The sequence below is a fragment of the Falco peregrinus genome, chromosome Z (assembly GCF_023634155.1).
Source record: "Falco peregrinus isolate bFalPer1 chromosome Z, bFalPer1.pri, whole genome shotgun sequence".
Classification (NCBI taxonomy): domain Eukaryota; kingdom Metazoa; phylum Chordata; class Aves; order Falconiformes; family Falconidae; genus Falco; species Falco peregrinus.
The window spans coordinates 41,569,961-41,582,372 of NC_073739.1; the positions used below are offsets into that span (position 1 = coordinate 41,569,961).

At 34.9% G+C, this 12,412-nt stretch overlaps 1 protein-coding gene across 13 annotated transcripts in view; it reads left to right on the plus strand.

Moving 5' to 3' along the window:
* AGTPBP1 (ATP/GTP binding carboxypeptidase 1) overlaps positions 1-12,412 on the plus strand; it is a 63,942-nt gene that overhangs the window by 23,094 nt on the left and 28,436 nt on the right. For all 13 annotated transcript variants that reach the window (XR_001227146.3, XM_055790642.1, XM_055790640.1 and 10 more), the window contains 9 exons: positions 869-1,077; positions 1,563-1,740; positions 3,959-4,056; positions 5,108-5,224; positions 5,878-6,587; positions 9,984-10,067; positions 10,341-10,427; positions 10,518-10,666; positions 12,185-12,272. Coding sequence is in view for 12 of the 13 variants with exons in the window: in XM_055790642.1 (XP_055646617.1) it covers positions 869-1,077; positions 1,563-1,740; positions 3,959-4,056; positions 5,108-5,224; positions 5,878-6,587; positions 9,984-10,067; positions 10,341-10,427; positions 10,518-10,666; positions 12,185-12,272 (1,720 nt within the window). In the remaining variant the exon portion in view is untranslated. The remainder of the gene's footprint in view (positions 1-868; positions 1,078-1,562; positions 1,741-3,958; positions 4,057-5,107; positions 5,225-5,877; positions 6,588-9,983; positions 10,068-10,340; positions 10,428-10,517; positions 10,667-12,184; positions 12,273-12,412) is intronic.

Consider the following 12,412-nt stretch of genomic DNA (forward strand, 5'->3'; position numbering starts at 1 on the left):
GTGATTAGATTTGCAGAAAAACATTTCAGGCAGATGACAGGAAACTTCTGTACCAATTATTACAAGTGCTGAGTTTTCTCATGTTCGATTAGTGTGATACCTTGGTCTTACAAATTTCTGTATTTGCTAATTTTGGAATTTCTGTTTGGGGAAATTTAGGGAAACAAGTATTTTTGTATTCTTGTCAGTATTCAGTTTTGTAAATTGGCAGTTAAACTTTAATGCTGGGGAAAAAAATAAATTTTGAAAAGATGTGTCTTTAAAACAGGAGGGCTTGCACATTTATTTTGAGACGTCTTATCCAGTCATTAGGGGTTTTGACATTGTAGCTTCCTACACTATATTGAAGTGAAACTTTTCATAAAAACACTAATCTGTGGTATGTAGAGTCCAGTTGTCATACTGATCATGCAGTATTTGGGGTATATATTTTGAATTTATCAAATTTGAGTGATAGTTGTTGCAAAACTGTACAGATTACGAGTGGTAAGAAGTTTGTTTCAGATCTCATGTCTACACAGTGTGTGTGGCTAGATATAGATATGCTTTATATAAACACTTTTTTTTTTTTAAATTTGCTAGCTAACTGTATCTTACAATTACCTTTAGGTGTAACATACACTGTTCTTCTGTAAACCATGAAAATTACATGCAATGTTATTCCGAAGAATGAAGTGAAGGCTCCTGGCCTCAGTTATTGAGCCATTTCTGTTCAGGATGATGTAGAACTCTGTTAAGTGTGGCTAAAAACTGCTTTAAATGAAATGATTCAGCTACTTGGGTAAAAAGAATAATTTTAATGTTGATTTGAAAATAATATTTAAGTAATTGGGCAATTCTTAATTTTTTTTCCCAACTTTTAATAAAGAAACAAATGCCAGGAGAGCAGTAGACCGAGGATATGTGCAGGTGCTTTTAACAATTTATGTTGACTGGCATCGTCATGATAGTCGACACAGATACATGCTGATACGTAAAGGAGTTTTACAGTGCATTAAAAGTGTTACAAACATCAAACTGGGAAGAAAAGCATTCATTGATGCCAATGGGATGAAAATTCTTTACAACACTTCACAAGTAAGTTTATCTCAGTAGTCGTTCTTTTTTTTGTTTGGGGTTTTTTTCTGTTGTTGGTTTTGCCTCTTTAGCTTTAAAAACAGATCCTGACCCCCAGTTTGTCATAGTTCTTTTATGAAATTCATGGTCATTCCTGATTATGGGGGTAAGGATTATTTTCTGTACTTGACTGAAGCAGAATGAAAGAGTACAGAATTAAATTAGTATTTGCTATTATTTGGCTGTGACTATCTCTGGGAGGGGCTGTTGACCTTAGTTTAAAAAAACAGGTTGGGGGAGAAATCTTTTCATTCTGAAGTATGGGGTTTTTAAACAAAGTGAACTTGAGTTGGTAGAAATTATTCTGGCCTTCAAAGGAGACATTAATAAAATTTATTGTAAACAAAATATTTTGCTACTAGTGAATCCTAGAAATTGGTAAAAGAAATGGAGTTTGACTATTAGTTTGAGAGATACTTTTGTCTTCATTATTTTCCTGTTAATAGGAGTGCCTTGCTGTAAGAACTCTTGATCCCCTTGTCAACACATCCAGCCTAATAATGAGAAAATGTTTTCCTAAAAATCGTCTTCCTTTACCAACTATTAAAAGTGCTTTCCATTTCCAACTCCCAGTTATTCCTGCCAGTGGTCCTGTGGCTCAGCTGTACAGTTTGCCTCCTGATGGTATGGTAATGTTGTATTTTATCTTTGAGTATGTCTAACATTGCTTTATGTAGGTGGAATCAATTGCAGTTATTTGTGTTCTCTGCTAAAACTTGGACACTGAGACTCTTCTCAGCTAGCAGAGGACCTGTGACTGTTAGTGTAGCACATCAATTTCTAATGTGAAGTTTTAACTGATGAAAATTTTGTCCTTATGTATGTGGTTATATTTCTGAGGTATGAAATGAAAAATAAAACGGGAGCTAAAATGTGATGTTTGTTAAAGTCTGAAGTGTAAAACATAAGTTATACGTATTAATCTACAAACTAAATGGGCTGTCTTTATAACTCTCGTACCATATACATTCCCTTATGTGAAATTTAGTGCACATCCTGTTTTACAGGAGTGTATATTCCTTGTTTTCTTTCTGTTACTCTGATAAACTGGATGTAGTGAATTTAGATTAACATGTGCCATTTGAAGCACTGTTTTTTAAATTACTGTGGTTATTCCTTCATTTACATGGTGAGAAAAGTAGAGCTGCTTTCTTGGACCATTGCAGTCTCATAGGCAACACTTGTCTGCAAAGGGTTTGTTTGGTGCTTTGTAGGAGATAGGTTCATCCCACTGTGAAAACCTTTCATTATTTTTGAATTATTAATGTTTAATGCATTTTCAGATAGGGTGAAACAGCTTGGTACCTGGGTAAGCAACTGATGAAGTTGCTGTCAGAGAGTTACTCTTAAAATGAAGAGGCAAAGTCAGACTTCTTAATATCTTCTTATTCACAATATCTTCTGAAAGACAATGTGATCATAGTTTGAAAAAAGATAGCGCTTTTTTTTGGGTTCATATAGTTCAGACTCAGGAGTTCAGCGTTTGTTTATGTTTTGTGTTCAAAGTAGAAAACACATTTAGAGTGTGTTCCAAAAGCCACAGAAATTAAAACTCTGCTTAATACAGTATCTTTGGTACTCCATATTACCTATTTAGAAACTTCCTGTACTGTTGAAGTAGACCACTGAAATTTTGTTTTCTTAAGTAGGTCTGTGATCTTTTAAAAAAGTGAAAAACCTGAGGAAATAGGACACATAGGATTTTCTTTTAAAGGAAAAACTTCTGTATTAGAAGAATAAGTAGAATGCTGGGGTGGGTAAAGCTCTGAGTTTCTTGTATAGTTGGTTTTGTAAAAGCAATAAATGTAATCATTCTGAACACAGCAGAAAACCAGTATAATTTGTAAACCTCTGAGCGAGCCTTTTACGGACAATCAGCAAGTTTCCTGTGTGGAAAAGAGTCTTTCAGAAAATATACCAAAAAAACCCCAGCACTCAAACTGCCTGAAATATCTAGAAAATGATCAAATTTGCCACGAATAAGTAGAACATCTGCCAGAATAACTGGTTTATGCCAACTTCCACATATTAAGGAGTTAGCCCAATTCTTGTTAGTCATGTGTAAACAATTAATTTGCTTCCCCTTTTTTTCTTTGTTAAAAACAGAGGAAGTCCTGCACCCTTCAGCATACTGCATCTCTAGCTCAGGTGGAAAGTAGTCATTAATGTCCAAATAGTTCCACATGTCTAAAAAATAACATCTTGCTGTATTTTTGGGGATAAAATTTAGTTCCACATCTGTGCATGCTAAGCAGTTGGAGATACATTTATGACTTTTTTTTTTTTTTTAATTAGGCGCCATTTAAGCAAGACAAAAACAGTGAAGAGGGTACTTTGTTCCGCTGTTCACTGGTACCAGGTCAATACTGGCTGGCATAACTAAAAGCTGCCGAGAACTCATAATTTTTTTTATTAATGTGGTCTTGATTACTTACTTTGGGAAAAGGTGTCAGAGCTCTCATTTTGTGCTAACCACAAGCCATCCCAAGATGTTCTTGGCACATCCACGTTGTAAAGTATTTCTAAGGGCCATCTGCTGTCTTGCTGGGGGTGTTTTTTGAGGTGGTGGAGGTGTTGGGGTGTTTTTTGTTTGTTTTGCTTTGTTTAAACCGGAGATCTTTGTTTTGACTTAAAACTGGATGGAAATGAGTCTGCAGTATTGTGAAACAAGCATTTTGTTTTGTAAATCTTGTAGTAGTAATTGGTGTTTGCTAGTTGGTTTTCACATTTTTTTCAGGTGATAAGTAAAAAAGAAAATAAACCCAGAATTTAGAATTTTCTTTTGAGCATATTTCTTGGATTAAATGTATAATCTGCCTTACAAAACTTTTTTGTGTCATAGTGGATGACGTAGTAGATGAAAGTGATGATAATGATGATGCTGAAACAGAATCAGAAGTTGAAACCGAAAATGATGATGACAAGGACCAACATTTTAAGGTTGGTGTGAGACACAATTAACAAGCAAAAATCAGGCATAACTTTTTTTATTTTCTTACGTTGCTTGAATCCTGTGTACAGCCATATGTTTTAAGTGTTAAAAGGACTTTGAGAGGTTTTCAGTGCAATTTCTAAAATCAAAACAGCTCATGAAACTTATGAAAGGTGGGTGCTGGTTGAAAATATCAACCTTTGTTGTTCAGATTACTTCAAGATTATTTTTTTTTTTTTTAATTTAAAACATTTAAAAAATGTTTGCTTCACACTTGATATTTTTGGAGTATGGTAGAACAGAACTTCAAACTCTGTTAGCAGTGTTCTGTTCCCAACTTGTGTTTCCCTCAACCTGCTCTTCCCACCTAAGCTGCTCAGTATGCAGGAGCTGCTCTTAACTTTTTCCAACATTCTGGACGGGGATTGAGTAGGTCAGTGTTTCAGTAAGGTAACTTTGAAGTTGAGCCAGCTGTAGAGGTAAGAAGTCAGACCTTTCACTGTTGTATCATTTTTGGAAGATTTTGTTCTGCTCTCCAGCAGCCAGTCAGGACATGAAAAGACATCATTTGGTCAGAACTGCCTTATTCTCTGTTTTTATGTTACATACGTTTAGGAGGCATTTGATTTGTCTGTCCATGGACTAGAATGACACATTTTATTCAAGGCTCTCATGAGCCCTGAGGAAGTGAGTATCTTCCATAGAAGTGGTTATTCCTTTATCACTGCAGTCAGATGAAGTCTTGCACATTTCTAGTTGCAATAGTGCAGTGCACAGATCTCATGTAAAGTATGGTCTGATGTCTCTGCATAATACACATGGATGACAGCAAGAAAATTGAGATGTTTGTGATCTTTCTGTTGAACCGTAGGCTTTGGCATACTAATAAAACTGCTGCTTAAACTTTCATGATGAAAGGTGCACTTAAGCTAATTTTGAATTAGTGATATTCAGCTTTTAAAGCATGGCTGTGTCAGAAGTAAAAGGTGAATGTAACTGTTTTAGAAGTTCATTAATTCTGGATGCAAGATTGATTAACTTTTCCTGGTGTTTTTTCAGAATGATGATATTGAGACTGATATTAATAAATTGAAACCTAGACAGGAATTGGGAAGACCCATAGAAGAACTGAAAATGTATGAGCAATTTTTCCCAGAACTTTCAGAAAACTTTCAGGTAAAGTATATGACTGCTAGGGCGTTCTTTGTCATGACAGGCTGACTCTGGAATACACTTTGACATTCTTTTCTGGGTGGATGGTTCCTCTAGCCAGAATATGAGAGTCTGCAGTTCTACAGCTATGTATGAGAGTGCTTAGAGTGAGTTATTTATTTAAATGTTATGGTTAGTTAAATAAATATATCCAGATGGGTTACTTTAACCTGACTCACAAAAGATTGTGGGTAGATAAAAAGGAAAACTGTTTTCTGGTGTCTGATTATTGCACAGTAGAAAGTAAAATAGTAAGAAAGGACATAAAATTTCTGACAAAGATTCCTTTATATTACATATTTCCTTAAATGCTGTGCACTTTTTTTAAAGTAGATGGTTAAAATATCTGGAGAATCATGTTGACTTGATAATTTGTTACTCATGAACTACTTGTTTATTGCTTTGACACTACCTTCTTGTAAAAGCTGAAACTTCATTGCTATGCTTATTTAAGTTTAAAACATAGTAACTTGTCTTCAATTAAACTCGTTTTGCAGTATTGCAAAACGTATCAGGAACAATGAAATAGAAAGTTTTCTGATATAAATGGAACATTAGGAATGGATTACTTTTTTAAAAAATAAATATTTTTATTATTTTTTCTCTTATTTTTTAAGGAATGTGACTTAGTTTCCAAGGAACCAAAGCCTTTTGTACCTGATGTGAATCTGAGCGGACCTATTGTTGTTCCCACAGCAGGAGAGGAGCACTCTGCTGAAGCAAACCAGTCAATGAAAGGAGTTACTTTGAAGGAAAGCAATCCTTTATTGACAGAGGAATACAATAGAAGGCCAGTCTTTCTGGAACTACCAAAGAAAGACAGCATCAAAGACAGTAGTTTACATCAGCAAAATGATCAAAGAAATGTGTTTCCATCATGCCAGTGTCTAAGCCAAGAAATTGTGAGAGGCTTGGACAGAATCAGTCTGCAGAACAGTGCAAAAAATGATCAGTATTATGGTACAGGTTGTGTAATAAAGAAGGAAAGCAAAACTAGCCTTACTTCACTTGCTTGTAGTAAACCTTGCGAACATGTTTCACCCTGTGGAAGTAGCCTTTTTGAAGGATCACCTGTCCAGCTGGGAAAACTCTGTTGTACTGGAGTAGATTCCGAGGAGGAGGATTCCAGATCTAGTTCATCAGGGGAGCAAGTTGTGCTTGAAGTTTCTGATGTATCACCAGTTCATGACTGTGACCTTTATATTGAAATGGTAAAAACCACGAAGTCTATTCTTGAATATTCAGAAGTCGCCTATCCAGATTATTTTGGCCACATTCCACCCCCATTTAAGGAGCCTGTTCTGGAAAGGCCATACGGAGTACAGAGGTGAGTTACAACACTACTTCTTTGTTGTTGTTTTCATTCCCTTGAGAAACAACATTTAAGGTAAGGTTAACAGACACATAAGCAATGTTTACTTTGAGATCTAAAACTATTTTCAGTGAAGAGCAGTGTGGAGGTAGGTGAATAGGCACTGATCAATGCAGAGCCATAATGAAGAGCACAATCTGAATCTGTAATATAGTTTCTAAATTATATGTTGAATTTATAGTCTCCCTTTCTTCCTTTCCACCACCTCCCATCTAAATTTTGCAGTTTGTAAAACAAACAAAAAAACTTTACAAAAACCCCAACAAACAAAAAACCACTACCTGAATGCTCCCTTCAGGTCTTAGCAAAGATAGGACAGTTTAAAGTTATTTCAGCTCTTCTCTTTGCTGTGCTAAAAAAAAGCTACTTTTCAGGAAAATGTAGTGGGAAAAATTAAGAAATTTGTACACTGAAGTGTTAGGGTTTAGTGTTTGCAGTATAACAGAATTTAGAGGCAACGAATGCTGAGGATGCAGCTTGTGTTATGTCCTGCAGAATGACACACAATAAACACAGAATGAAAAATAAACCAATGAAAACCAACATGCCCATTTATTTCTTCATTGAGAGATATTAGATGATGATGAAGAGTGATGTGACTCAAGAATAATTGCAGAGACAGTATGAGCAGCTGGCTCATACGCATAGTAAGTTACTATAAATGTAAATGAGCATGTTAACAGAACATGCAATAGTAGGTACAAGACCTTGCCCCTTGCCCAGTTACTAGATTGAAAGCTTCCAGCTTTACACTTTAATCAGTTTCTTGAGATTCTTCACATTTAGTTATTAAAATTATAAAGAGATTAGGTGTCTTTAGGTTATGCAATTAAAATCCTTTAGCAGTTTCACATGTAAAAAAGTGATCTTTCTAGTGAAATGACCAAGTGTTGAAACATTAATGACATAATGAATAAACTGTTACTAGAAAACACAGTTTGGTGTTGAAGGTGAATAATTAATCTTCCCTGTAAACTTATTTTTTAGATAATTCAGCTGATTTAGAAGGTAGATATTCTTGTGTCAAAAATCACCTAAGAACTACATTTTCAGAAAATCTTGCAGATCTTCATGTATGTTTTTGTAGTACTTAATAGTTCTGATTTTCCTAAGTAAAATTGAGTGAAGTCAGATTGAAATTTGCCATTTCGATGCTCGTTCTGCTTAAATATAGAGCACTGTATTAACCCTGATTTTTAACCAGCAGACCTACTTGTGTGGGTATACATAAAGCTGATTTCTAAACTGTGAAAGTAATTCTAGAGTATATTTTCTTTTTACTTTAAAATGCTTTATTTTTATTGTATTTTTTATGTTGAAAGTAACTTTTTTAGGTCTCGTGTGAAACAAGAATGAAATATCAGATAATACTGCTAAACGACTCAAAAATTCTGCATCACCTTTTAAAGGTGCACTGTTCTAAGAGTTCGGTTTTCTACATATTACTCAGTCTTGTTACTGCAATGTGACAAATTTCTGATACGGGAATCTGTTTAAAAAGGGCTTATTCTTTTTAGGACCTTATTGTTTATATGAAGGTGGGAAAAATGAGTTTGGTAGGGGACATGGAGAAACTTTTAAGTGTTCTACAAAACTGACCAAACTCTTTTGACATTTGGTAGGATTTATTTTTTCCTTAATGTAAGCAGCTAGTTATAGCTTGTCAGCCAACTCTCCTTTAGAAAACAGATGGGTGCCTTAATTCAGCCGTGTAATTTAAGAAAACATTTTTGCGGGCTGAGGTGGGATGTTCTTTTTACTTTTATTAGACAAATGCAATGTGGGGATTTTGGGTGTGAATTTTAGTCTTGTAATACGCTAGCAGATGCAATATTTTTGTATTTGTGCTGTGGAGTGCTTTTACTTTTTCATTTACATTTACAAAAAAAATGAAGTTTTTTATATTCTTCTACCTTTTAGGGAAGAAAATTATTATATAATTCAATACCAGATAACTTTGGGTTTAAATTCCTACTTTTTTCCATTTCTTAAGATTTTGGGTTATTTTTTGCTGTACTCTAGTATTTTCTAATCCCTTTAGTGTTTTTTAATCATGTGACACTTAGAAGTGATCATCAGGTGGTTCAGGCTCCACGAAGGACTAATCTATAAACACAGAGCTCCACATCAGCAGTGTTGGGTTTATATTTTTTCATTGAATTATCTCAAAATAGCTTCCCTTTTCTCTTTAAGTTTTTCAGAACCTGAAAATGTCCACTTCTACTTTTCCTTTTTGTGTGCATCTTGAATAGGATTTCTTCCTTCCTTTTCTCTACATTGGTTATTACTGTGGTATTTGAATGCCTGGCATTCATGAATGGATTTTGTCTTAACAAAAGTGCTGTGATGGTAGGAAGTATTATGACCCCTTAGAGCTGAGGCGTACTGAGATCTGAGAAGTTGTGCAAGATCTAAAATCTGTAGTTCTGCCGTGAGCTGAACTTGATCAGATGGATTGTGATGAGTCAGCCTCTTTACAATTTTGTTAATACATGGGACTTGTAAGTTGTTTTCTTTTCCAGTTAGTTTTAGTTTAATAAGAGGTGCTAGAATTGTGCACTTCCCTTCTTTTTCTTGTTTGTTAACAATATTTACTTTAATTAAATGGAGAATTTCCAACCTGAGTATAATTTACAGCTCTGTTCCTGTAATGTTTGTTGTTAATCTGCCTCGTTTTCTACTTACTGCAGGTGCTGTGCAAGTTTTTTCACACAGCTGTGCAACTAGATTCCATTCTTGAACTGCAATGCATTCTTAGTTTTCCAGACCAGGACCTAGATACTGCCATTTATGCAATGGTTTTATGATCTGGATAAATATACACCTAACATTTGGCTGGCATCACCAAATTCATTCTTATTTGATACCTAGTCAATGAGTGAATCTAGAGCTCCAAAATGAAAAGCTAATGCACTAATACGCTCACTATATGACCTACTCTCTAAAAGCCTTTAATTTTAACTATGGTAGGACTCCTGTTAAGTTCCTAATGACTTACCAAGTGCTGTCCTGGATTAAAGCATTATGTTTGAGTAATTCCTGCTTCTACTATAAAGTATGAAGTAGTGCATTTTTTTCCTAAAGATAAACCCCTGTGGGTTGTGTGCTTGAAAACTCAGTTCCCTCATATAGAAATACTAGACTCGGTCAGCTGTCAATGCAGATATTTAAACCTACATACACTTACAGTTTGTGCACATAAGTGAGGATGAGGCTGAGGGCTCTATAAAAATCTGTCCCACTGTCTTCATGTGAACTTTGTCAGTTTTCATTGTTGTATGGGGTCGTTCCTCTTTTGTAATTGGAAACAGTATGCAACAATTTAAGTGAAAACTCTGCTTTTTATTTTAGGACAAAAATCTCTCAAGATATTGAAAGACTGATTCATCAAAATGACATTATAGACAGAGTTGTGTATGACCTTGATAACTTGAGGTAAGTTTTCACCCTTCTGAAAGCAATATTCAGCAAATACCCTAAGCCTATTCTACTTTGTCTGTGATACGATTTGTAATATTTAAAGCAGTACTATTATGTCAGACTTCAACGGAAGTTTCATCTGAGGTGTTTTCTGCTACGCAGGCTGTGTTTAGAGGAAGGTTCAAAATAATTTCTGAATTAGCAAGTGAAGGCTAAAATAAATGTAATGGATTTGTTTTGGTGAAGTTTGTTTACTCATTTTAGTCCCTTTTCTTTTTCTACTCATAGTTGTTCAGTACCAGAAGAAGCAGATGTTTTGAAGTTTAATTCCAAATTTGAATCTGGAAACCTGCGCAAAGTTATTCAGATCAGAAAGTGAGATATTTCAACTCTTCTTTTCACACTTAAGGCCTTCTATTTCTGCTTCATAAAAAAAAAGATTGATTTGTTTTTGTTAATCTTTAGAAACGAGTATGATCTAATTTTGAACTCGGATATAAATAGCAATCATTATCATCAATGGTTTTACTTTGAAGTCAGTGGAATGAAAACTGGCATTGGTTACCGATTTAACATCATCAACTGTGAAAAGTCAAACAGTCAGTTTAACTATGGTAAGATACGTTTCCTGTCCTTTAAGAAGAAATACATAGAAAAATATCTGTACTCGACAGCTCAGCTGTTTCATTCCCTCTGTCCTGGGATCAGTATTATATTCATGTTATCAGATCAGATTCCTTTTTAGTATCATTACTAGAAATGTTTTGACAAGTTTCAGTTAATAAGAAAAGGAGTGTCTTAAAACATTGGCTCTCAGTTTTTGAAATGACATTTTGTTGTAAGTGAGGCCAAAGCAGAAGAAATTTACTGGTGGCTGCAGCTAAAATTTGTCTTCCGACCATTTTGGGAGGACAACACCAAACCCTGTTGATCCACACACGTGCAAGAAGAATGATAGCTGTCACCATTAATCGCTTTCTGAATAGAGGTATATTTTCAGATGTGAAAGTAAGCAGAGATTCTCAAACAGTTTTGTCATGCTGGTGGGAAGAGAGACACATTATTTGAGAAGGAAAAGTAAGTCTCCTTTGAAATGCTGGACTTCATAGGCCACCTTTTGGTCTCCAGCAAGTGGTGCCTGCTGCATGTATCTCATCCAAAAGTACTGGCTTACTGAATATGCCTTTCTTCCACTTTTCTGGGGGTGGGATGGGGTGTGTGTCATTTAGCTTAATATCATTTGTTTGGTGAGATTATTTTTTTTTCCTGTGGGATTTTCTGAAATTTGTCCTTTAAGAAGAAGGAGAAGCTCCCCTCTCCCTGCCAACCACAAACTCTTGGGGCAGAGTAGCATTGTACTCTTCTTTTTCATAATTGTACAATTCACATGGATAAAACCAAGAATACCAGGTAGTTTGACCAATAATAAGATGCTTTTAGTTTATCTACTAATCTTCATCGGTTACTTCAGATATTCATTCATATATTGCATATACTTTCCCGACAGTTACTTTTGGGGTTTATTTAAGTATGCTGCCTGAATTGGTCAATGTCTTTGTCTAATTATCTAACCAGTAACTAATGTTCAATTAATATGTATTATTTTCTACTGTAATATCATATTATATGTTCAATTTAAGTATACTTTCAAAAAATTACCAACTTTAAAGAGTTACTGTTTGAAAAAGAAAATCAATTTTCCTGAAACCTCAGTTACCTATCCAGGTGAATAGATGATAGTTACCAATTTTTTGTATTCTCTTTGAAGCCTTTTTGTAATGGTGAGTTGGGTGAAGTAGGACCCAAGACTTCTTGTAGTTTAACATTCACACTAACTACAGCTTTCATGAGCATTTCATTTTGGTCTTCTGTAGGTCTGATTTCTTTATTTTTTATTTAATTTGTTATTTTCTGAAAACAGGGACATAATGAGAGGAGAGGGGGAAGAATTTTTTGTCAGCTGGTTAGAAGAGTGTACAATACCCAGGCATTCATGAAAATACACTGTGATAGTGAGTAAATGAGTGTAGGTAGTTTGGAGACTTCCATCTAAGTGTTGATGTGGTCCGTTCCTGCTATGACCTTGATGTTTAATGTTAAGCATTAAAGTGAGATGCATTTTTTTCTTTAAGGCATGCAGCCCCTCATGTATTCTGTTCAAGAAGCATTAAATTCTCGACCATGTTGGACTCGTGTCGGGACAGATATTTGTTACTATAAGTAAGTACACCAATGAAATATGCAGCAAATCTTACGGTGAAGATTAGAATGAGGTACAACTTTTGAGGAGAAATATTTGCTTCTGAGTTTGACAATTCTGTTATAGGAGTTCTGTTGTGAACAGAGTTTTCTTCCTGAAT